The sequence below is a fragment of the Gymnogyps californianus genome, chromosome 16 (genome assembly GCF_018139145.2).
Source record: "Gymnogyps californianus isolate 813 chromosome 16, ASM1813914v2, whole genome shotgun sequence".
Classification (NCBI taxonomy): Eukaryota; Metazoa; Chordata; class Aves; order Accipitriformes; family Cathartidae; genus Gymnogyps; species Gymnogyps californianus.
In genome coordinates, this window is record NC_059486.1 from 1,290,900 (window position 1) to 1,316,301 (window position 25,402).

At 56.5% G+C, this 25,402-nt stretch overlaps 1 protein-coding gene across 2 annotated transcripts in view; it reads right to left on the reverse strand.

Annotated features, from left to right (window-relative positions):
• The window catches only part of OSBP2 (oxysterol binding protein 2), a 129,605-nt gene that overhangs the window by 18,592 nt on the left and 85,611 nt on the right, over positions 1–25,402 (reverse strand). For both annotated transcript variants that reach the window (XM_050906612.1, XM_050906613.1), the window contains exon 3: positions 16,916–17,166. In XM_050906612.1, coding sequence (XP_050762569.1) covers positions 16,916–17,166 — 251 coding nt within the window. The remainder of the gene's footprint in view (positions 1–16,915; positions 17,167–25,402) is intronic.

The following is a 25,402-nucleotide window of genomic DNA, read 5'->3' on the forward strand; positions in this document are numbered from 1 at the left end:
TCACCACCATCCCCAGCCTCACCTTGAGGAGCCCCCCGTTCGCAGGAAGAGGCAGGAACCAAACTCGGATCAGATAAACGAAGGACAAACACAACGAGTTTGGGGCTGCTACAGTACATAGGGCTGCTACCTACGTATAGTCTGTCCTTTGGAAAAAAATCAGTGTAACCCATCGTATTTAAAAAGATGTTTTGCTTTGTATTCATCTCTGCTCTCTCCTGCTTCCTAATACCTGCAGCATAGAAGGACCTGACCCTACGTTTGTGTTATCTCCATCCCTGATTGCTCCTGCCTGCTCTCGCTGCGCAGAGCTCAGTCCACAGGTGGATTTCCGCAGGATCAGTCCCAGCATCAAACTGGCCGAGGTGGATTTAAACCCACAGACCACACTCTTGCAAACCTGCTATTTTTTCCAATGTGGATGGGTATATGCAAGCGTCCCAAGGGCGAGCTCCAACAGACATCAGTCTTCAGCATCATTAAGGCTCTCTAATGAGATGCAATCACATGCAGTTTTGCTAGGCAGAAATAATTCAGCCAAAAAGCGTTTGCAAGCTCTGAACGTGGGTTTGTCCTACGGCATCAGCTTCTCAGCCTCTGGATTTCCATTTGTGGCCATCAGTGACTCCAGGAAGCAACTCAGCGGTGCTGTCACAGCGATGGAGATACCTACCTGCCCGAGCTCAGTAACTCGCACCACACTGCAATGGCATTAAGCGTGTGTCGTTAGCCAGGAGAGCGGGTGGAAATGGCCCCGGGAAAGGAGAGGGGCAGAGCCCTCAGCGCATCCTCAGCACCACGATGGGCAACATGACTCCTGCAAGCTTGGAGCAACACGGCAGGTCCCCCCGCTTTGCTGTTTCTCTAATTGCAGGCAGAGAAGTGTCAGGGTCCTGTTCCCCCACATTCCTGCTGTGCTCCCATCCTACATCCCCCCAGCCTGACAAGGACCACCCAGCTCCTCCTCACCTGAGCCACAGACCCCGCGGGGCTGTGTGGAGGGGCACGGGGAGATGCAAGACTGGACCGCAGATTTTCAGGGCGCTTCGCACCGTGTTTTCACCTCGTTCTCTGGAAACAACTCAGCTCCTCTCCCTCCACCCCCGGCCGAAAAGTCCTGTTGGCAGCCACCCATGGCCACAAAGCCCACGGGCAGACCCTGCCCTGATGCCTTCGTACCCAGCTTCAAGCTGAAGCCTCCAGCCAGTTAAAACTAACCCGTGCCCCGATCTGGCACGTTGGCTTCTTTTATTACGCTGATGCATTGCGATAAGAGGATGAAACCACAAGGGCAAGTACTGAGATAGCAGCCGTGACCTGCCCGGCCCAGCAAAGCTCATTATCTGCTCCAAAGGTCCCTCTCCGCAGGCAGCCCGCACCCAGCGGGCACAGAAATACCCATTTTGGCACAGCTCGCTGGCACTGAGGATGGAAATTGCCGGCTGTCCCTGGCTCAGGGGGTTAAGCACTTTAAAACGATGCACTAGGAGATCACCTGTAATCATCCTACTGCAATTAAACACAGTTTGTAAGGTATAATGGTAAATTAGGGGAAAAGGAGGTAATTACAGAGGAGCCACGCGAAGGCAGCCTTCCAGCACATCACCAGGCAGCTGGGAGCCGTGGGATGGGGAGGAGAAATTGCTCGATCAGTCGAAGGGAATCAACGTCCTAAATAAAAATCACAGCAGATCAGACCTCGGGTCTTCCCATCCCAAGGCTGCCGAGCTCTGCAGAGGATCCATGCAGCATCCCAAAGGGAAATCTGCACCGACAGGCTTCATTTACAGCCATATAAAAAAAAAAAATCCAAGCAACGGAGAAGCAGCCATTGGCGTTGCAGACTTTCTCCACCAAGCGTGGGGAGGTTTTGGGAAGATAACCGGGATGGTCCTCGCACGGCCCCAGACCCCGCCAGAGGCAGCGGTATCTCCACGCAGCAGGTCGGGACGATGCTTGTTCCTGGCAGCATCCCACAACTTGTGTCCATGTGGATTTAGGGGCCGGCTGGGGTATGTACAGGGTTTAATCCCTGTTTTCAAAATACTGTCGGGCCACCTTTCTGCAGCCTCTTCCTCTGTAATTCAGACGCTGGCCCAAGCGCCCGGCCTGATCCAAACCACCGCACTCACAAAGCATCCGGATCAACCCAGGCAAGCGTCATGTTTGCTCGTTGGGAAGAGAAGCGATGCCGAGGGTGGCAACAGGAGAACATCCTGCAAGAAAGATCCCCCAAGCCCAGCTCCCCAGCTGCCAGCAGCAGCCAAGCAAATTAAAGTTACTAATTTGGTTTTATACCTCCTACAGCCAGACAGCGCAGAGTTTCACAGGGATGCTCGCCAGAGTTGAGCATAGCACTGAACAGGGCTCAGGGTGTATTTTTCCACCACCGTCTCTGTCGACAAAGCTCATTCCTGAGCCAAAACGTGCCCCAGACCCCAGTGCAGAGCAGGGGCAGCACGGCAGCACCAGCCCACGAGTTCCCTGGGGCTGCAGGGAAGCAGGGGCGAGTAGCTCAGACACGAGCATCTCCCCTGGGGAGGTAGATATCGAAGGGAAATGAATCCCAGCCCTTATCTTGGGCTCGGCTGTCTGGTTTTCCTCAGCCCCCATGACTGCTCGCGTAGTCCACGAGGAGCCAAGGTCTCAGCCCCAGACGTCTCAGCCCCATCTTGGCTCCATCCAGGCTCACTGCCCGGCAGCGAGCCCCAGCCCCTTCGGCAGCTCAAACAAAACCCCGCCTCGGCCGAGACTGTTCTGGCCGTCCCCACCTTTGCCAATGACAAACCAAGACGGACAGCAGTTGCGTTACGGCGTTTGCTCGCACGGCACCGGCTCGAGCAAGGATTCACGATGACCCTTCCCCAAGACAAAGAAACAGGCGCAGTCTGACATCCTCCGAGGCCGCAGCAGTAATTAAACCGCCGCTGGCTGCTGCCTTCCACCGAAAGCCGTGACGCAACTTACTTCTGGTTACAGCTGCAAAAGCCCAGAGAGCTGCACCTTCCCCTTGGGACACACCGTCCTCTTCCAACGAAACCTCTCGTGGCACGCTGTCCCCGTCCCCTTGAGACGCAGGATGGAGCCCCTGGATGCACAGCACCGGAGCTGGCACGCCAGCATGGCACTGCTGCTCAGTGTCGGGGGGGGACACACACTGGTGAGGCCAGCCCACCACTCGCAGAGGAAACAAATCCGGAAGGAAACCGTTCATGAGGCTCCTCCGGGACCGGTCAGCCAGGTTCCCTGCTCCGGGCTGGGATGGCTTCACCACCGCATTCGGTGCCATCCATCACCGAGGTGCTTTTTCCAACTGGCTGAGCACCACCAGCTCCCAGGGCTGTTTGGTGCCGCTGCGGAGCAAGAAAATGTGGCCGGGAAAATGGTCCTGGAGGAGAGCGGAGTGAAGGCAAGCGGGAGACAGGGTTGGAAAGGGGGACGTCTTGCCAGGTGTAGGTTTGGGAGCTGACAGTGAGATCCCGAGCAGCGAGTGGCCGTGTGGGGAAGGGAGGAAGAAGAGCGATGTTTGCTGAGCACAACAGCCGGAGCAGGAGGCAGCACGACAGTGGGATGCTCTCCGCATGCCTTCCCCCACGAAGAGCCGGGACTGGCGGCAGGAAAGGCCCCAGAGCCGCTGCTTCAAAGCCCAGATCCTCCCACCAGCAACCCCAGCGCAGGATTTGCAGCACCCCACGCCCGGTTGCTCAGGATCAGGCCCGCAGGTGACACCAGCGTGCTCCCAGCAGCACAAGAGGCACAAGAAATACCCACTCCAGGATTTTCCGAAACAGATCAGGCTCTGTGGTCCCTGGGATGGGGCTTTCGCAGGCGCAGCGCCCAGCACCCCGGTTTCTGATCACTCCTCTCCAAATGGGTGAAACAAGTCAAGCTGTCACCCATTGCTGCTTGCACCCTGAATGGCAGCACCGAGCTTGCACCAGCTCCGGGCTGGTGGGTAGCTGGGGATCCTGGGGTGCTCTGCAAAGCTCCCATTAATGCAGGGAGGGCTGGCAGACACCCGTGCACAGCCCAGGGCAGGATTTAACCCTTGGGCTCTTCAGTGTCAGCTGCCATGCACCGTTAGCAGGCATCTGCTCAGCACCATGGGCATCCCGGCAAGGGAGAGCAAGTAATTGCAAAGAGGGATCTCCCCACTGCCCTCCGACTGGTTTTCTTGGGATGTTTGCAAGCAAGGATTGCAAATCCGCTCTCTGCAGAGCGGCACGGGAGGCTCAGGCACTGCTGCTGCTGCAGGGACCCAGCAGCCGCCAGATTTCCAACAGCCACGGTGCTGCTTTGGTGCGGGGTGCAAGCAAAACAGGGAGCAGTTTCCCGTCTCTGCACGAGTCGCCCTACATCTCAGCCATTGCAACTGCAAAAGCTTTTTGAAATGCAGCTGCTGGCAAGCCCTGACGCGGCACCAGCGCCACGGGGGTCCATCCTCACTGATGGGGACCCCACGGAGGGCACCAAGAGCCGGGAGACTCCCAAGGGACCCCCAATCCCAAGGGTTTGTCTCTTCTCAGGGAAGGATCCAGCCCAGACAGAAGAGGCGGAGGTGCAGCTCAATGTGCCCTTTCCTTGCATGAGATGAAGGGTGGGAGATGCTGTGCACAGGGACACGCAGCTCTCCCTGCTGTCACTACCCCAACCACACCAGCGGTGCCCTGGGACACCCATCCATGCTCCAGCCATGCCCAAAGCAGCACCAAGAGCGATGCTGCAGCACCTCGACCCGCTGGGGCAGCCAAGGAGGACTGGCTGCAGCAGGAGATGGCGTGACAAGGTCCCAGGACAAGCTCTGACCCAGGGAAGGAGATAAATCCCTTCGTGCCCCCACTCTGCTGAGTCCTGACCTTGGACAGGTTTGGCTCACTGGTCTGCACCGCGCTGGGATGAATCCCAGCCCCGCTCCCCTCGTGTGCCACTGACCCTGTTGCAACGGCTCAGCCAGTGCTCAGGATCTGGGCTGAAAGCACCCGCAAGCTGCTCACTCTCATCATCCCCCTGCCTCCTCCTGTTTTGGGAGAAGCCGGGGGCCGAAGGGCCCAGGAGCTGCCTGCTGTCCTGCCAGCACCCACCTTACCTCAAAGAGGGGCTGGGAGCACCCCCAGGGAGCCTGGACCTTCTGCTTCACCGCTCATATGCATCGCTGCTTCCCACCTCCATCAGTGGGCTGCGTCACGTTGTCCCCAACAGCAACAGATTTTGCAAACCGCACAGGAAAAAGGTAGGTAGCCGTTTTCGGCGGCAGCGATCCTCCCTCTGCAGGGGGCCGAGGAGCAAAGGGATGGCACCCAAGGGATGACACCGGAGGGACGCAAGCAGCTGCCTCGGACCAGTCCTGGCACAGATTAAGGTGAAGGCAGGGGACACTAACCCGGCCGAAACTCCAGCATCCCAGGTCATCACTCATTCATTTCATTAATCCCCCCTTCAAAGGTGAAAACAATTGCAGTCACCGAGCAGGAGCAACGCCTCAAAATCCAGCTTATAAAACCCTTACGGAGCGGTGGGTAAATTTAGTTACAGCTGAACCTGATCTGGGTTGTAAGCAAGACACAGCCGCAAATCCACGTTACGCTGGCGCAGGGACACAGGCCATCCTCGCAAAGGTCAGCGGGTAAGAGGCTCCTTCATGAACATACTGCAAAGGAGAGCGCAGCCCCCAGTTTGCAGGATGAAAGCAAAAGAAAAGCAATTCCCGAGTGAGCTATATGGCTGGGGTGTCGAGGCTATGCACACCTAAAGATACAGCCCTCATATAGATATCCCCATCATCAGCTGCAGAGTTCACCCGCCCCACAGCTTCTCTGCAGCACGAGGAAGACCAAGTCACACCCCATATGCCCGCATCCCCCCCCCGAGCCATCGCCGCCGCGACGCAGCTGCTGCGTTTCAGCAGTGCCTGGATGCACGTGGGGTTCGGGCAGCGCTGACGTTTTCTCCAGTCCCACACAACGGGGCTGCTCCTACCCCCAGCCCAGCCAGGCAGGGAGGGGGCACGGCGGTGCCGTGCATGCAGGGTTTCGGGGAGCTACCCGCTAACACCCCAGAGCGGGGTCCATCACGAGGGCAGTCGGCTGCTTTCAGTGCCTCCCAGAGAAAAAGGCAATTTCTCTCTCCCATCCTACCCTGCCTGCACAAACTTTATCTGCTGCCCTCCTCAAAGGTCTCCCCACGACCAACCCTCCAGCGAGCAGGAGGAGAGGGACCGGCAGAGGATGCTGTGCCCATCCCCACGCAGCATCCCACCCCACCGGGAGACTGGCTTTAATCCTCCAGCACCCCAGCTGCTGCTTCCCCGCATACAGAGGAGATGGCGGGGTACAGGAGGCGGCACAACGTGTCCCAGCCTTTGCACAGGGCCCGAGCTGGATGGAGCCCCAAAGTCCAACCGCCAGCGTGGCAGCCCAGAGGCCGTACCGCTTCTCAGCATCATCGCGGCACAGAGTCAGGGTTGGAGAGCAGCGGCCAAGATGCTCTCCCGCTCCGCAAGCAAGCTTGTTTGAAAAGAATGAAGATGAAGGCCAGGCTAAGAGGCAGAACTGCTTAGTCACCCCTGAACGTCCCAGCCGGTGCTTACCCCTCATCGTCTTGCAATTCTGGCAGATCACCAGCAACTACAGATAAAAGCAAGCTCCATCTCCAAATCTGCGGTACGGGTGCAAGGTCCCAGGGAAGCCCAGCGTTAGCTGCAACCGGGTGGCAGGAGGGATGGAGGTGGCTTCTCCTCCTCTTCGTGGCTGGAACAAGTTGTTGTAGCGGGTCCTAATCCAGCATTGGACGGTGGAGCTGTAAATCACCATCGAGACAAGGAGGCACAGCCAAGGTGGCCAAAAGAGTGTGTTTTCATGGAAAAACACCACCAAGGCTCCTGCAAATTCCCATGGAGGAAGAGGCAAGGTGCCATCAAGACCCTGCTGGGGAGCAGGAGGTGAGATGTGGTGCCACCAGCCCCGTGGTCTGTCCCCGCACCCAGCAGCTGCTGCCGCGATGGGCAAATTTAGCACCTTTCACACATTTGTCATGGCAAATATACCAGATTTCACAGCTTGTTGCAGGCTCATAGGAATGTCGTTAACAGCCCGCAGATTATTTACGCAGCTCAAAACGATCACCCGAGGTCACCCGCGTCCTGCCAAGGCGGTGGTTTCACACACCCACGGGCATCTCTGCAGAGTGGCAGCACTCCTGGTTCCTCAGCAGGAGCAAACAGTCAATATTAGACACAAAGAACACAGAGACGAAGTTAATTAGCTTGAAAGCGTAAACGATTGCATCAGGCTGTGCCAGATTTCTGCCCCACAGTCCGAACCACAGGGGATGACAACCTCTCGGGGAAGTCCTAAGCAAGGCTGAGCATTTCACCACCTCCAACACGATGCTGATGGATGCTGAGGGAACGCACTCAAACCTGCAGTCCCACCTGCCCCGAGCATCCTAGAGGAACAGCCCTGCGAATCTAACCTTTGGGGAGGAAAAAACCTACCAGGGAAGCGCCCGCTGTTCTGGCAGCGACATCTCCTGCTCCTCAACCAGACTCTTCCTTTGCCTGCATGGGACAAGGACCACTTCATCGCCCAGGAGTGACACGAGAGAAGGCAACCGCCAGATGCGTTCAATCATCTCTTTTTCAACAGTGAATTATACAGCAAGAGCCATCACTTCATTCATCAGGGGAAAGAGCGCCTTGCCATTTTGCATGCGTCTGGTGCCTCGGAGATAAGTGCTCCCTTCCTTCCTGGAGTCATCAAAACCCTGGGACACATCTGCGCTGCTGCTTACTGCAAAACAGCCCCCCAAGGGAAGGGCGATTTCTGATCCTCTTTTTAGCTCTGAACACTTTCACACCGTGTCAGCGCTCCAGGCGCATGGCATGGCATAAAAATTGGCAGTTTGGATTCAGAGCGGTGAGATACGCAGAGCATTTGCACTGAGAGGGGGTTAATTTCTCCTTCCCCGCCACCAAAACACGCTGAGCAGAAAGCAAAAGGGAAAATACAAGGATGGAGCCAGCCTGAATCCCAAATCACCTCGCACAAACAGTCGGATCGCAACGAGACATGGTTTTGAGTGTAGTCATCTGCCACGACAGCGATGGTACCAACAGCCATGCCAGTGGCCCAAGGCCAGGCTGGCTGGACACCACCAGAAGCAACAGCACAGATCAACACAGACTACTTAAATAACAGCAAATCTGTCCCAAAACCTTGGAGTGACCCTCAGCCGGCTCACGAGCATCCCGGCTGTCTGAAGCGGGAGGATGCAGGCACACCGAGAGCTGCTTCTCCCTGGGGCAGCGCTGGTGGCAAGAGGAGAGCCTGAACGAAGGTGCTGGGCTGAGCCTCACCAGGTCACGACACCACAAAAAAATAAGGTGGCATTGCCTAAAAACCTGTGAGGACAGTAGGTGTGAGTTTGACACCGAAAATCATCCCACTCCCTATTGCTTTTCTTTCCGTACTTCTAAGTGTTACGTTGGAAGCAGCTTTACATCCAGGCAAAATGGATGCTACAGAAATGCATGGACATGGAAAAGCTCATCAGTGCCTCAACTGGGAGTGGCAAGACACGAGAGCAGAGCAGGCTCCAGCCCACCTCTTGGTGACCCGCAGCATGCACTGCACACTGCCAATGTCAGCGTCTCAGCCAGACCCCCAACGCTCACCCAAGGTGCTCCCAAAACCGCTGATGGTCCTGTTCCAGGCGGCACCTTGTGCCCCAGCAGTGCCTGTTTCTCTCTGGGGACTGGGGACTCCCGGAGAGTCAAACAGAAACGTCCAAGACTGAGACATCCAAGACGGAGACGTCCACACTTGGGTGGGAGTCCGATCTGGTCTCATGGTTGTGTCTCTGGGAGTTTTATTACCTTATTGCGTTATTTTGGGCTGTCTGCTTAAATGCCACAAAGACACCAGTGTTCTCCCCCATGAGGCAGGCTCAGCACTGCTTAACCAACCAAACACACCTTGCCCAGGGTGTAGCTCCTCAAAGAGGACCTCACCCCGGGTCCAAAGCAGCAGAGGCAGTCCGGGGCCAGCACTAGCATGACGGCCAGACTCTTGCCTGCAGCAAGCGCCATTACAGACGTGTAATCCACCCCATGCAATAAAGAGAGGATTAGTGTGAAACAGTGGCAAATCTGCCAGCCCGGCTGTGTTAGCAGGCTCTAATCCTGTACCCACACAGCCTTTACGTAGGCTACTGAATCCATCATCATCGCGTACTCGGCACGATAAAAAAATTTTCATCGTGGCTCTGAGAAGCAGAATAAGCCAACGCCGCCCACGGGTTACAGACCAAAGCAATGCCAGCCAGGAGCTGTGGCCCAGGAAAGAATCAGGGTCTGGTTTCCAAAGCATCACTCCCTGGTGGCAAAACAACTAAGGTATTTGCTGGATGCTTCGGTGTGCCAGCAGTACTGCCCTCTTCCACCCCAAACCTCACCGAGCAGCGCGCGGCAGCCTCCGCTGGCTGTGCCGAGGACGTGCTGGGACCAGTACAGAAGACGCACGGGGAGCTGAGACTTCGAGCTGGGTCCTCCTGCTGCAGAGTGGCTGGCCCCGAATCATGCCCTTGCAGGGTTTCGCTGCTCTCCTTCGGCAATGCTCATGTCTTCAGCTTTTCCTTTTGATGCTCTTACCCGCCCGGCCAGCAGCAGGGCCTCTGCACTGCCACGTGTGCCAAAAATCACCTCCCTGGGAAGATCCCGGCATCGGCTTTTCCCCCGCAGGGAGATACCTCCAGGCGGCTGCTGCAGTTCCTTCCTCTTCTCTTGCCCAAACCACCAAAAACCACCGCAGCAGTGCGGGGACCCTCGCAGGAGTCTGCAAAGCAGAAGAGCCAACATCACGAGAGCGGCCGGTCTCCACTTTTAGCACACCCGGAGGCCTGATCCTGGCTCCAGTGGGCTCAGAGAGCTCTGTCCTGCAAACAGCTCTCACAAAGAGAGATTTAATGAGGCTCTCACTGGCTTCTTCTTTTCTCGTCTGCCCGATGGAGCGAACTCCAGGCTGGAAGAGCATCTGTCCCCAACCGCATGGCGAGCGGCTGCGGTGGCAGCGAGCAGCTGGCGTTGCCCGTGGGCACCTCAGACCCTGGCATTTGGAGGGAGCTGCTTTGGTTTGTACCTCAGTTTCAGCCTCGTGCGATGCCTTTGCAAACGGCTCTGCTGTACGAGAGGTGCTGCAGGAGCAGTGGTTCCCGTTAGCAGCTCGTCTGGCGGCAGCACCCCTCTATCCCACTCGTCTCCTGGTATCATAACTTCTCCCTGGGTAAATCCACAGGAGAGCAGTGCTGCCATTTCAGTGTCTTCTCCTTCAACAGATGCTGGAGGAACGAGCTGGAGAGAGGCATCTCGGTGCATCAGCCCGGGCAAGAGGTGAACGCAATACCAGGGGCAGAACCCCAGAAGCGATTAACCCAGCGACGCTTTGCTATTATTTGCCCTCCCCGTGTCCCCATCCTGCCCCAAGGTGCCAATAACCACCAGACACGTGGCAGCTGCCTGTGCGTTGCGGGCAGCTGCCAGAGGATCACACGAGGTACAGGCAGGGCTCACCTGGTTACAGCGCTGCGTTTAACATCAGAAGCAATGCCCGGCTGGGCTGTCTCACGGTTCAGCAGAGCTGCTGATTAACATCAGGCATTGCTGACAGCGCAATCCCCGTCTCCGACATGCTAAGCCCACCGACATGCAGCCCTGCTGACCCAGCAGCCGCCTGGGCAGAAACGCTCAAAACTCTCCTCTGAAGCTACAATAGAAAAGTTATCACTCTCAGCCAAAAAAACAGGAGGGCAGAGCTGCGAGAGGCATCCTCAGGTGCTGGTGACAGACATGTCCCCCATCTTCTTGCATGAGGCTCCAAGGGGAGCCCCAGGACAGAGTCTGAAACCTTCTGAGGGTCAGATGAACACAATGAGGAGGAGGAGGAGGAGGAGAGGTGAGAAGCCCCAAGGCACAGTGAGGATAAAGCAAGTTGTCTGCAGGAGCACCAGCCAAAAGCCCCAGCCGGCACGGAGGCCCCATGGACACACGTGAGGTCTGAGCACCCACACGTGTGATACAATCTGGCTGGAAGGCCTCAGCAGCCTTAGGGAATGATGATGAGGGGAGCCAGAGGAAGGCACTGCCTGTCCGGACAGATCTGATCAGAGATACTCTCACACCTCTAAATTAAAAAGCAATAAAGGATGCTCCAGAGGAAGTTGCCGCAGCTCTGAGCACAGGGGCTGGGCTCTGCATCTCCGCTCCCCTGGACCCCAGCCCCACTCTGGCAGCTGTGCAGGCAGGGACGGACCCCAGGGTGTCACCCGTCACCCTCCACCACCTCCCCCAGGTAACAGCAAAGCACCCACCAGTTAGTTATTCATCAGCACGGCGCATCCACAGCAAAAACGCCCAGGACACACGGAGCCCTCGCTGCAGCCTTCTCATCCGACGAGGATTAGGGTTGGGTTAGAGATTTAATCCCAAAGCCAGGGGTTTTCTGGGTCGGTGACATGGTTTTCAATGCGCTGATTAGCACGCGTGTCATTAGTGCAGCACAGATAATTAACACAGGCTGTGTTACATGCAGGAACAAGCTCCTCCTGCGTGATCACCATTGCAATAGTCACAGGGAAGAGAAACCCTGCCCCACTGGCTGCAGGGTTTTGCTCTCATTTTAGGCAGCAGAGCATCTGCTTGGGGCTGGTGAGAGCAGCTGGGGGCAATCCCTGCCACTAAGGAAGCAAATCCAGGGGTTGAAGCTGGAGCTTGCTCACTGCAGTGCCTGAATTAACCCCTGCGGTACAAGGATGCACAGGGCAGAGAGCTCCTCCAGCCCCACTGGCTGTACTGGGATGAACTGGGAGAAGCCCAGCAGGCTGCTGTTCCCTCCCTGCTCAGCATCTCTGCCCCAGCTGCCGGGAGCACTGTGCAGGCAGAGAGGAGGTCGGGTCTGTCTTCCTGCCTGTGTCATGACGGGTTCAGGGACCCCGAGGGACAGCATCGCACGCTCACCCGCGCTGGTAGCCGGCTCTGCGCCGGGACCCAGCCAGGTTTGCACCTGCAGCATCACCCTGACCATCACCCCAGCGTCTGAGCCCCGGGGAGGAGATCCCAGGGACTCTGTTCCCTACCAGCTTTAAGCAGTTTTGCAAGCAGACAGACACATAGGGTGGTTAACCTATCACTAAAATAATCCATTAGAAATTACACACCGGGCTGGAGACTGCTCTGGTGAACCTGACACCGCTCAGAGCACGCGCTCAACATCAGCCCGGTTTAATATGGAAACAATTTTAGGAGTACGGATTAATCACGGCAGCATCCCCATGGGGGCAGAGGAGGCTCAGCGCTTCACGAAAACAGCAGTGAGGTTGGGACACGGGAAGGCAGAGGAGCGGCTCTGGGGAAGCGCATCTTTTGCCCAGGCAGCTTGTTCCAGCACAGGCACCCAGGAGGTCCCCAAATAAACGGACCGAGCAGCTGTAACCCCCCCGGCTCCAGCACTCAGACCCTCTGCAAACCCACCCCCTCCGCAAACCCACCCACGGTGCCCACCGGCGGATGCCTCCACTGGGCAGGTGCCACTCAAAGTCTCCAGGAGCCGAGCGTGGCCACGGGGAGAGGTCAGCTGCTCCTCGAGCCACCGGCGCGTGGCACAAAGCCACCCCGTAACTGCTGCTGAGCTGGAGCATGGCCCTGGAGGGCTCCGACAGAGAGAAACGCTGCCAGGGCTGGAGGATGCAGCCTCTGGAATGCTGCTGGACATCCCAGAGAGGCTTAAACAAAGAGCCCACGGCCACCTTCCCCAGGGGAGAAGCAGCACATATTGTTACCAATCACACTTCTGGTTCAAGCACTGCGTTTCACATACTTAAAAGCCCTCCCTGCAGGTTCAGAGGGTTGAAGGATGCTCTTTGCTGATGTCTTGGGGTGCTGGTGCTCCAGACAGGTCTGTTCCGGTGGGAAAGGAAAACCCAGGTGGGGAAGTCAGTCTGCCTCGAAGCAGGTGCCAGCATTCTCCGCGTGATGGGCTTGGGCGGCCACTGGCACAGTGGCCTCTCATAAGGGCAGGCATGGAGTCCTTCGGGTCCCTGGGAGCCTGCGCAGGGCTCCCTGCTCACAAAATCTTGCCTGCTCAGCATCTCCCACCCAGCACCGCACCCCTGCCCCAGCTGCCTCTCTCACCCCTCCTTGCCCGGGGCCCAGCAGAGCCTTCCTCCACCTCTGCTTCTCATAAACCTCGAGGACAAACGCAAACTAACCCAGGAGCAACACGTGGCCAAGCCCAAGCCCTGCTGCTCTCCATGCTCACGTCCCTTAGGGAAGCACAAAGTAAGCCAAAAAGAAGAGCGCAGCTATTGCACGCTCACACGCAGTTCGGCCGCCTCCAAGCTTCGCCATAGCAAACCCCATTCCCATTAAAAACCTATTTCTAGCACCACCCACAGCCCTGTGAGCTCTTCCTGACGCCCAAACTGGCTTCCTCAGCCTGTCCGCACGGCCCTCCTGCCTGCTGTCTGCTGCTAAATTATGAGACGGGAGCTTTCTCTGCTCCTTGGACAAGTCTACGCAATTCAGCACAGCGCTCTTCGTCTCTGTTCCTCTAATTATCCCTTTAATTTGTTGCTTCTTATTTTCACATACCTCCCACTCCTCCCCCACGGCAGATTGCAACTTGCTTTTCTGCGCCTCCTCCCCGTCGCTCCTCACAGCCCCGCTGACACGGGGTGTCTTGGTCCCGGCAAGGCTGAACTCCGCCACAAGTCTCACCCGGTGTGGTGTTATGTGAAATTTCCAAGTACGGGTGGGAGCAGAGCGAACGGGTAGCTCGCAGAGGTCTGGGCTTAAATTTAAGCCCTGCAACAGTCAGTCCTTCAACGTTTTACATCCTCACCTGTAACACAAAGGTCCAGCACGTCCCGCTCTGCCTCTGCCCAAACCTTTCTCCGTCATCCCGAGCATCACTCACCCAGGGGCAGCCTGAGCTGCCTTCTCCTCCCGATCTCCGGAGGAGAAGCACCCCGAGTTGGCCGAGGCAGGCACCCAGAGCACGCAGCGAGGAGGTCACCTTCGCAGCGAAGCTCTTTCATTTACATATATATTTATTTATTTCTACTTGCTTGCTGCCGCTCCCCACGACTCCAGGGACATTTACATAATCGGATCACAGGCGGTTGGACGGAAAGCACAAGCGCTGGCCCTGGAGCATCCATCCCTTCCCGCTGCAGGCAGCAAAGCCCAGCCCTGCCCTGTCCCTTGCCTGCCGGCCGGGGCACGCTGGCCGCACAGGTCCCAGCCAGGAGCGGGACTCAAGCGCAGAGCCCGGGGCTGCTCCTGTGAGCTTGGCACTGCTCGGGAAGAGGGCAGAGGCAGAGACAGCTCCCATGGGTTTGTCATAAGCCGGCGGCTCATGGGTCCAAACCCCCCCTAAACTGCTCAGGGGTGCAACCAAAAAAAGAAGTGAATGCAGCGCGATCTCGGCAACGAACAAGCAGCACTGCGTGTCGTCATCCCCAGCCGTCGACGTGAGCCACGGCATCTCCTGCAAAAGCAGATCTCTGCTGCACAGGCAGAGGCGATGCCCCGGGAGGCAGGATTCGGCTGTGCCGGGTGGAGCGGATCAGTGAGGTTTGGTGCTGGGGCCGGGGCAGAGCACGGACGTGGAGCATACACATGCTGGCACCAGCTCGTCGCTGCTGGCTGGGACCTCTCTGGGGAAAAGCTGGCAAGCAAGGGTGGTTTAATTTCTCCTGCGAGGAACTACCAGCCCATCAAAAGCATCCTGTGCTCCCATGGGATGTGTGGCCCTGAGAAGCCTGTGGGGATCGAGGTGGGCTGGAGCAGGGTGTATTTTCCCCTCCTGCCAAGAGATGGCTTGACTCCATGTGCTTCCCTGTAGCGATGTTTCATGTTTCAATACAGAAGATTTCAGGACCTTTGCATTGTGCAGAGCCACCCCAGACCCCATGAGAGACTCCCAGGGCAGGGTCCATGCAGCAGCTCGCAGAAGGCATCACCCCGTGCTAAAAAGATAAATCAAGGCGCAAAAAGGGATCCGTGCAGGAAAAGGTGACAGCGTAGCTGGGAGCACCAGCCCACCATGACAGGGTGGTTAGGCTGTCAGTCCCCCTCCCTCCTGACCCCCACGACCCTGCCCTGCTCGCCCTCCTCCTGCCTTGCTAATCCATCCCCCCAAAGCATCGTTGCTTCCTGGGGGTCAGCGTCCCCCTGCCCACAGCTTCGTCACCTCCTCCCAAAATGACAGGCTCATCAGCAAGCTGGCAGAGCCACAACCACCCCTGCCCCGGAGCTGCCACTCTGCTCCCGTCCTGCTTCTTCCACATTACAGCCTTTCCGCTTCGGACATCACCTCGAGACACTCAGCCACGAGCTGAAGTACAAAACGATGCTGTTAAAAACGGATCTCTAACATCCACCTGAAGACACATGCCTCGCTCCCTCCCTGGCCCCTCTTACCCGCTCAGTGTTTTGGACAAACCACATTTCTGCTGGTTTTTCCCTGCACAAGAGTTTTTCTGCTATTTCCCACCATCCAGACAGCCTCGCTCAAGCTTTTATCACATCGCAACCACCGCAACCTCCTCCTCTCTAGGCTGGACACAGCAAATACCGCTCTGCTCATCCCTTCCCAAAAGGCTGCCAGAGAAATCCTCTCCCCAGCAATTCCCTGCTCACATCCCATCGCCGGTCTGCCTCCTAACAGCAAACCTCGGCAGCGCCCGGGGCTCCGCTGTCACCTCCCGCTGCTCGCGACACGCTGCCATCCCCGCTCCGAAAACTTCGACAAACTCTCTGCGGGGAGAGCGCTGCACAGGCAGCCCCAAAGCTGCTCCAAAACACAAGACACCGTCTCAGGAAGCCCTTTCCCCCCACGGCTACAAAATCCTGCGAGTGGGGACGGGGAGGATGCTGCGAGCACGGGGCTCCTGAGTGCCCTCTGGCTCCTGCTGTGGATTATGATTATTTTTTAAAAGCCCACATAAAACAACACACAACCTCCTTTTGCTCAGGGCTGGGACAGCATGGCGACTGCACTGCTCCACTCACAATTCCCCGAGCTCTGCCTTCATCTATTATTCCAGGTCTGTTAGGCTCTTGGGTCGATTTATTTTTTTGCTTTAAATATTTTATTTAGTTTTGCTCTCTCTTCCCCTCCCCAGAGCTCCCCAGGGAAAATAGCCCTTCCTGGGGAGCCCCGTCTCACTGCGATGGAGGCAGATCCATATCCCAAACAGAAGCTGTCCAAAAAATAATCAGAAAGCACCGTCATGCTGCACAAGGCAGGGAGCAGCATCGGTGCCGGCACACACTTCACGACCTCCAACCAACCGGTCTGGGAGAGCCCAGCCGGCACGAGACAGCTCTCAGACCCCGAGGGGGTTAAATCCCCCGGTCGTGTAAAACGAGCGCAGCTTCACGGAAGTCAATGAGGACGCAAGTGATGTGGGGACGTGGGTCTGAATCTGCAGTGGGCAACGGGCTCCGAATTGCTGTGCCAGCCAGAAAGCCACCCCCCAGGAAGAGGAGAAAGCCCCTTTGCACTCCAAACCTCCACGTTACCCAGCTTTACATCCAAAATGCCCTGCTTGGGAGCAGCCTCCCCAGAAAGCACGCTGTAAGGATGGAGCAGACCTGTGTCTCGGGGGTTACACACGCCCGTGCCTGCTTCCCAGGCTGCGCCTTCCCAACTTCCCATCCCCTCGCCGCGGCACCGAGCCGGCACTGAGCCCCCGGCCGTGCTCAAGCCCCGCGCCAATGCACAGCTCTTGCAGAAAGCCGGTGCACAGGGAGAAAACGGGGCCGTGCCGGAGGGACGAAGGACGACGGAGGAAGAGGAGGAGAAAAACGCTTCTCCCTCTGCCTCCTCGCAAACGCGGCGGCTCGGCCAGCAGCACTTACGTTGATCATAGCATTGGAGGTGATGCGGAAGAGCGTGGCTCGTTCGTTCACCGCCTTGATCTTCTCGCCGCTCTCGGCCGGCAGCTTCAGGTTCTCCAGCTCGCTGAGCGAGCGCTGCAGGGCCGCCCCGTGCTTCGCGATCAGGTCATTGCAAGTGCTCAGATCCTCCAGCTTACTCGAGAGGGTTTTCAACGTGCCATGCAGCTCGCTCTTGTCTGACTGCGAGGCGGGCTCCTCATCGCCCGAGTCATCTGCAAAGGGAGGGATGGAGAAAAAACAGTTTCCATGGTTACCCCCGGACCGTACTAACCCGCCATCACCGCGGGCAGGGGGACCTCCTGCCTCCTCCCGTGCGCAGGCAGCTCTGCCGGGGCTGGGGTTGTTGTCACCGCGTCCCCTGGGAGCAGACGGTGGTGCGGAGGAGCAATGCGGGACATCACCCAGAGCCCCAAGGAGGCATCCGAAGGGCTCCTGTGGCTGTCACCAGGATTTGGTTCAGGGCTGCTAAGGCCGAGCGATGGGGGGTGGCACGGGGGGCGGTGTGCTGGTGCCACCGGGGAAGGGCCCCGCGCCAAACCTCCCCTTTCCACGCACAGCCACGGGAGCCAGGCACAGTGTCAATGCGCCCTGCACCGGGAGCGAACCTCGCGGGGGCTCTGCAAGGTCTGCTTTGGGCAGGATAAACTATTTCACCCAAGGGAAAGGTCACAAAGACGCAGGGGAGAGTAACAGCCTTTACCCAAAACCATCATCGTGCCTTCAGAGGGCAGAAAACTCCACGATCAGCATCTCAGGTACAGCAGAAATGGTTATTCCCGCAACTCCAGAACACTTGGGTGACTTAAAACCAGAAAACCAACCCCAAACCGAGCAGCGAGTATAAAGCAGCATTTCTTCAGACCATCCCACCGCTCCCCCAGGGAAGGCAGAGGAGGTGAGCGGCTCCGAGAGGCGGCATTGCCCAAAGCAAATACAAAAAGCGAGAGCAGAGCAGGTCCTGCACGGGGTCTGCGCCCCATCCTTATGTTCAAAGTTTAGCCAAGGTTTCTCCGGGTGCACCCAAAACCCACTAAGGCAGCAGAGCAGGGAGCAGCCCCTTCATTTCCCCTCCCTCAATCATCTGTTTCTGGATTAAAAAGATATGGGGACCAGCAAAACCTGCCTGCAGCTTCTCTGCCAGGACTGGGGGAGCCGGGGGGGATGAGGATGTCCTCCAAGCCAGCCAGGCTGAGAGACACTGCGATGCTGCAAAGCACGGACCTCGGGGATGCCTCAGTTATAACGGGGGTGCAGCACATCCCCTTTCTGGGCTGCAAGGAAAGGAGAAAAGCCCATAATTCACTGATACGTGGGTGTTCAGGTTTTATTCCTGGCTCATTTATAAGACCTTTCAAAATGCTGTAGATATTGAGACTGATGTTCAGCCATCGCTCATATCGATTCCACTGCTCTTGGGCCACCTAAGGAAAATGAGAGAAAGAGTGCCCTTCATTTACCAGTACCGAAGCTGTGTGTCTAAGGCAAGAGCCAGAGCAATCTGGATCATACAAAAGGACCATCAACCCGGAGTCGAAGTAGCAGCAGAGCACAGCACGGTGCTGCACCAAGTCTCGTGGCTATGAAGCTACCCAGAAAGGATGTGATGGGACAAGGAAGCATAGCCCAGGGACAAGGCTTATCCTACACAGCAGGATCCACCCGAGCCGAGCTGTCCAAGGACAATGGGAGAAGAAAATCAAAGCCCTGCTGGGAAACACGGCACAGAGCAAAATGCAAGCAGCTCATGAAGCACCAGGGCAGCATCTCCCAACGCAACTATTTGGTCTGTCTGCAACCCACCCCCAAACATCCACAGCGCACAAACCTCTGACAAACACGAGGAGCAGTTGTTAAAGCCAGGAGATGAAGCGGCTTGTGGCCACCAAGGACAAAGGACTATCAGAGCCAGCGTTCGCAGCACCCACGGGAAGCCAACCGAGACCTTCCCAAGGAAGGGGAGCAGCCAGCCAAGGTGCTGGGAGCAGAGCCGGCTCCCGTCGACAGGCTGGGGAGCTACCGAGCTGCACGGCCGGGTGGAGCAGCCCCGCTCTCAGGGACAGGACCAGTGTTTTGGAAACACACAGGGCACCAGGGAAGTCTCCGGCACAGGTGGAGATGACAGGCAGGGGAAGGAGAATGGGAACATGCAGGATTCGAAGGGCTCCATCCCAGGAGGGCGCATAGAGGTACCACAGTGATGAGCATGGGCTTACACCACAGGCATCTTGTACGTGCCAACTGCAAAAGACCTATCAAAAAAGTTTAAGCCACTTTTCCACCAGTAAGGTAAGTAACCAAAACCTTCCCAAGGTCCACTCTCTGTTTCAAATGTTTCGAGTATTTCCACGGTGCCTTTCATCCTGGGGCAACACAAAGGCGCTCTGGGTCCCTGGCAGCGTACACACATCCCCCTGAGCTTTGAATATTGTCTTTGTACCTGTCCTGAGCTGGTGCATCTGAAGGACAGAGCACACTGTACCCTGCAGCGCCCGGACGCTCGATGGGAGAGGGACACCGTGCTGCTACTGCTGCTCAGAGCCATCTCCCTGAGGTTTTCCAGGGCAATCTCGGGCAGAGGCTTGAATCCATCTCCTTTCACAATCTCCCACGCATCTCTCCGCCATCAAATACAGCATGAGCTTTCCCCGGACCTACTGTGCAGCAACACGAGCTCCGCCTTGCAAGGCTCCATCTGCAGCCATCGCCTCTGATCGGGCTGTTAACGTGCTCCTCGCAAGCTGCAAGGTCCACACGCTGGTCCAGCAGGTCCATACCAGGGCACTGCCCTTGTCCCATGTCACCGCACACCCCGGCAGCACACACACCCGCAGGCACCGATCCAAACACAGCCCAGATCTCGGGCGTGCAATCTGCACGCAGGGTGGGAATGGGATGGTGGTGGCATTTATACAGCTCAGCCCAGCCACAGCCACCTATTTCCAGTTCAAGAGCCCCTTACTCTCTCCAGGCACGCATCTGCGCTCTCCCCATGAGCATCCCGGCAGCCTCTCCTGGGCTGTGCAAGCTGCCTGCGCTCCAGAACGCAGATGGGAACCACCTCTCCATAGCATCCGGGATCTGATCACTAATGAGGCTGGTTTTTAATGGCCAATTTATAATATATTATAGTGTTTTATAAAACTACCAGAAGCAGAAGTCAACCACGCTAGCTCAGCTTTCATTGCAGACACGAGCCAGGCATCTACCACGGCTAATTAAGTCAAAAACCACCATTACCTCTGTGGGACTCAAGGGGACAAACCAAATTTGCAATTTTTCTGTTTGTAGATGTCGGTAATACTTCCCAAAGATAATTTTATCTGTTTACAAAGACTGCAAAAATTGTGCCAAGCAGGAAGAAGCATCTCTCTGCCTGTCCCCAGGCAGTATTTAACCTCAAAATTCCTCCCCCTCATTTTCTTTCCCCCTCTCTCCTTGTACAAAATGCCTTTTCCCAGGACAGTGCCACGGGGCCACCCCAAAGTCCTGGCTCCCGTGGGCTGTCGGTGCTCCGTGCTTTCTGGCGCAAAGCCTGGAGCACCTTCCCCAGGTGCAATCCCAGATCACAGCCTGGGGATTTTTGCCCATCGTTAAAATGCTCCGACACAGGGACAGCACGGTGCGGTGACGGATGGGCTCCGTCCTTTGCCAGGGCATTATTTTCTGCCCATCGCTGCCCGTTTAATCAAGGCTGCGATAATGATCCCTGCCTGTGTGCTCAGCTCGAGGCAGGAGGCACGAACACAGCGTGGCCCATTTTTTTATCACTGTGCAGAATTATATAAACGCCTCAAAGCCCAGGAAAAAGGGGGAAAGCACCTGGGTCAGACCACGCCAGTCGTGATGCTGCTCATTCAGGCTGAGTTAGCTGAGCTGAACATCCCTCACCGGCTCCCCACCTACCCCAAAAGCTGCCTTCGTTGCCATGCCAGGATGCTGGTGGGGTGGGCAGCAGGATCCCACCTTCCTCCTCCTGCCTGCGCACGTGAAGGAATAAGATGTCAGACTCTCCGCTGAGGCTGCAGACTTCAAACGGGACCTTAAGGCCAGAGGGTCGTGGTGCAGCCACGGGGGAGCAATGTGCAGCGCTGTCTCAGGAGCAAAAGCACACCCAATGCAGAGGACGGAAAACTCATTACCTCCCTCCATCCCAGGTAAGCACATCCCCGTAACCGGCACTGCCTCCGCACCCACAGCCCCAGTGCCCAGGACACACGAAGACCTGGACCAATTCATGCTCCTGTGACTCACGGTAAAATAAAAATATCTCAAGCAACATAATTTGCTGTAATTATCTCAAATCAAAGCACAGGAAGAAGGAAACACAATGTCATAGCCACAATCAAATCAGATCAAGTTAAAGCAGAAACGATCACGCAAAGCATCCAAACAACCTCCCTGCCATCCCACCAGGGTGAAGCACTGACACCGGTTCTGAAGATGGGTTTCCAACCTGTGATCAATGCCAAAACACCTCCCAGCACTGAAACACTCCGCTCCCTACCACCCTTGCAGCACCAGCACGGGCCAAGCAGGATCGACCGAGTCCCCGGAAACTCCGAGTCCCTCACTTCGCTCCCTGGAGGTTTTCTGACTGTAAAGATAGTTATTTGTGAAATCCTGGCTCTGGGAAAGCTGGGAGGTTGTATGAGGTCTTGGCTTCACCTACACGTGCAGCACCGGGAAAAGCATCCTAAAAGGGCCAGGAAAAAGCAAAACCGCAGCCCCGCAGGGACCACCATCACGAGCAGAAGAGCGGCGCGCACACTTACTATTATTTTCTAAATTATCTTCCCGTTTCCTCCGCTCTGTCCTTCTGCACTTGCTCCACACACAGCGCTCACCGGAGACTTTGGCATCCTCCAGCGCCGGGCTGCCAGCAGCACGCTGCTCTCCAGCCCAGGGAAGGGAGGCGTGAGGACCAGCGTTGCCATACCTCTTTCTCCTGGGAGCCCGAAGGAAAGCTGACCAAAGCCAAAATAAGCAGAAACACAAATCCAACTCTTTCCTCAAGCAACCAGCAGCCTCTCAGATCTGCACCAGCTTTGGTCCAACAGCTTGTGGGTAAGAGCAGCTCCAGGTCTGAGCGGAGGAGCCCTGCTTCCACGGCATATCCACCCAGCTTTCCAGCTGGTTTCTGGGTACCACCAGGACAACCACTGCAATGGGAACATTCCCGCTTGTCCCTGCGGCACAGCCGGGAGGGTGGAGGACAGGGCTGTCCAGGGTCTGGACAACCCCTCGTTTCTTCATCTGGGGAGGATGGTCCCAGGGAAGCCGCTTTGCTGCGGCAGCACGTGAGCCACCAACTCCTACAGTTACTGCTGAATATTATCTGTAAAGTGCTGGAGGAGAGAGGAGCAGCAACATTTATTCTTATGGCTGAGGATAAAGGATTCACTCATCCAGAAAGGTGAAACAGCCGCAAGCCATCGCCTGGAGGCCTTCACTTGGAACACGGCCAAATGCCGTGGCATTGGGGATCCTTGCTTTGTATTAACTCAGCCAGGAAAAAAAAAACAACAACTGGATTTTGCTTTGCTAAGGCTGGTAAAACACCCCGAAGGTCAGGAAATACCCACAGAGAGAGAGAGACTCCGTCCAGGGCTCCTCACTCGAGGGCAACGACCGCAGGTGATCTGCAGAAGCAAACCTGTCCAGCAGACTTGCACCACTCAGGACTTCAGCAGCCGCCCAAACAGGGGGTTTCCTAATCACAGTGATTCAAGATCACAAACTGTCCTGGTTTCAGCTAGGACAGAGTTAATTTTCTTCCTAGTAGCTGGTGTAGTGCTGTGTTTTGGATTTAGTAGGAAAAGAATGTTGATAACACACTGATGGTTTTAGTTGTTGCTAAGTAGTGTTTATACCAAGTCAAGGATTTTTCAGCTTCTCATGCCCAGCCAGCAAGAAGGCTGGAGGGGCACAAGAAGCTGGGAGGGGACACAGCCAGGACAGCTGACCCAAACTGGCCAAAGAGCTATTCCATACCATGTGACATCATGCCCAGTATATAAACTGGGGGAGCTCGCTGGGAGGGGCGTATCGCGGCTCGGGAACTGACTGGGCATTGGTCGGCGAGTGGTGAGCAATTGCATTGTGCATCACTTGTTTTGTATAGTTTAATTCTTTTAGTATTACTATTGTCATATTATTATTATCATTATCATTGTTTTTCGTTCCTTTCTGTCCTATTAAACTGTCTTTATCTCAACTCACGAGGTTTTTTTCCTGATTCTCTCCCCCATTCCAGGGGTGGGGGGGCAGTGAGCGAGCGGCTGCATGGCGCTTAGCTGCCGGCTGGGGTTAAACCACGACACAAACCCTCTTGGAAGCTGGAGAAACTTATATTCCTAAATGCTGGGGAGCTAGGGTGGGGGAAAACACGACTCCCAACTATTTTTTTCATCCCTGGCGATGGCCGATAGGTCCAACTCAGAAGAGACCTGTCAAGGGCAAAGCTGTTCCTCACCAAGACCCAGTGTGGACGCAGCACACCGGGGACATCCGCGAGGCTTTGCTGTAAACTTCACAACACGAGATGAAAAATCCAGGCAGGGCAGCGCAGCATCCCTCGCCGGCCCACCACAGCCCCACCGCGATGGGAGAGCTAGCAGAGCAAGGACTGCACGAGGGCGATGGCGAGGAACACCTAGACGTCCTGGCACTGCCCAGCAGACTCCTGCCGCAAAGTTTTCCAGCGCAGCGAGCATGTCCTAACCCCAAATAAGTTTTCACAATGCCTTTGAAGGGGAGTTTCCAACACAAGCAGGGGATGAGGAGGAATCACAACGGGGCAGTGAGGACTTGCTGAGGTGGAGGATGCTCTGTGCTTGTTGCCTCTGGATGCCGCCCTTACACCTTTCACCAGTTTGGCCCTTTTGGATCCTCAGCTCCCAGCCCAAGCTGCCTCCCAGCAGCTCCTAAATCACATTAAACCTCAAACCAATGTCTGCTACCTGGGCAGGGCCAGGGCACACTGGGGGCTGCGTGTCTGGAACCAGCAAAAAGCTTGGAGGCTCTGCAGGAGCCAGGAAGGCATCCCTGCTCCCTTCACACAGGGAAGATCCTTCAAGGACAGAAATACTATTTTAATACATGGTTTGCAGCCATGCCTCCCTCCAACGCAGCCCCCAGCACACCCTGCCCCTGCAGAGGGAAGGGGCTCTGCGATGGATCCCCCTCCTTCTGCGGAGGAGGACAGCGGTGCTTCTACCTGACCCTTGTCCCTCTCTGCACCGGGTGCCAGCCGGTGCTGCCAGCAGCAGCTCTGCCATCTGCTCTCCGCAGAAGAAAGAACCTCCCTAAAGCAGCAAACTTTCAGTGGGCTGGCAGGGGAGCTGCCCAGCCCAGGACCCCGCACCCATGTTGGGATGTGGGTGCACCTTGACCCCCTCGGAGAGCAGCACGTCCCCGGCTCACGAGCTTCACCTCAGTTCACCCTGCTCCTCAACACAAGACGGGTTTATAATGAAAGACAGACATTTAGCAAGAATTCACGTCGCTCTTCTACAGTGAACAAAAGCTACTCAAGAAAATAAACACGAAAGGCTGGCAACAAACATTTGACAACAAATTGCGAGGTTCCTCTCACTCCTTGGATGAGTCAGCCCAGCTTCCACGGCATCCTCCCAAGGTTTCCTGCCCTTCCCAAACTCAGTGTCCCCTGGAGACCTCCCCATGGCCATCAGTGGCACACAGGGACCACCAACGATTTGAATCCATCCCCCTCTCCCTCCTGCAGCCAAGCTTTGCACCGACCACGCACTGCTCGGGGCAGGGCTCGCCACTCGGTACCAGCGCCTCCGGAGGCAATGCCTGCCGGGACCCCAGGCCAGAGGTGGCCCCGAGGCGGAGGTTTCGGGCCGAGCCTGCGTGCAAGGTGCCATCAGCCGCGCAGGGGCACGACCCAAGCCCAAAGCTGTCACTTTTGCCCTCTGCCTGTGGTATCGGGCAGGGCTGCCGTGACACGCAAGCATGGCAGAGCAGGCCTGGCCCCCAGGCACCACAGTAACCCAAGTAACAGCTATCAAGTTTGCAAAATCCTCCTCTCCCTCCTGCACCACGAAGGTTTTACAAATGCAGTTGCTGTTTTACGATCCGCATTTCTCGTTGCTCACAATGCACACAGGAAACATCTGCAACCAAGGGCTCAAATATGAGAGAGAGAGACACAGCAGCTTTTAATAAATCTCCTCTCCAGCAACACGCATGGCTTCTATTTTGCACACACTATGCACCCTAAAAAACACGCGCCCCTGCAAGCCGAGTCCCTTCATTCCCCATCTCACACTTTGTTTTGACTTGTGAACCAACTTAAAGGCAATCTGTTGTGATTTTTATTTGTAGGGCACTGGCATGAAGCAGTTGCTATAGGAACAGCCAGCCTCACGGTAAGCTGGGAAGATTATTTTTGGAGCTGTGATGCTATTTAATCTATGTAAAATA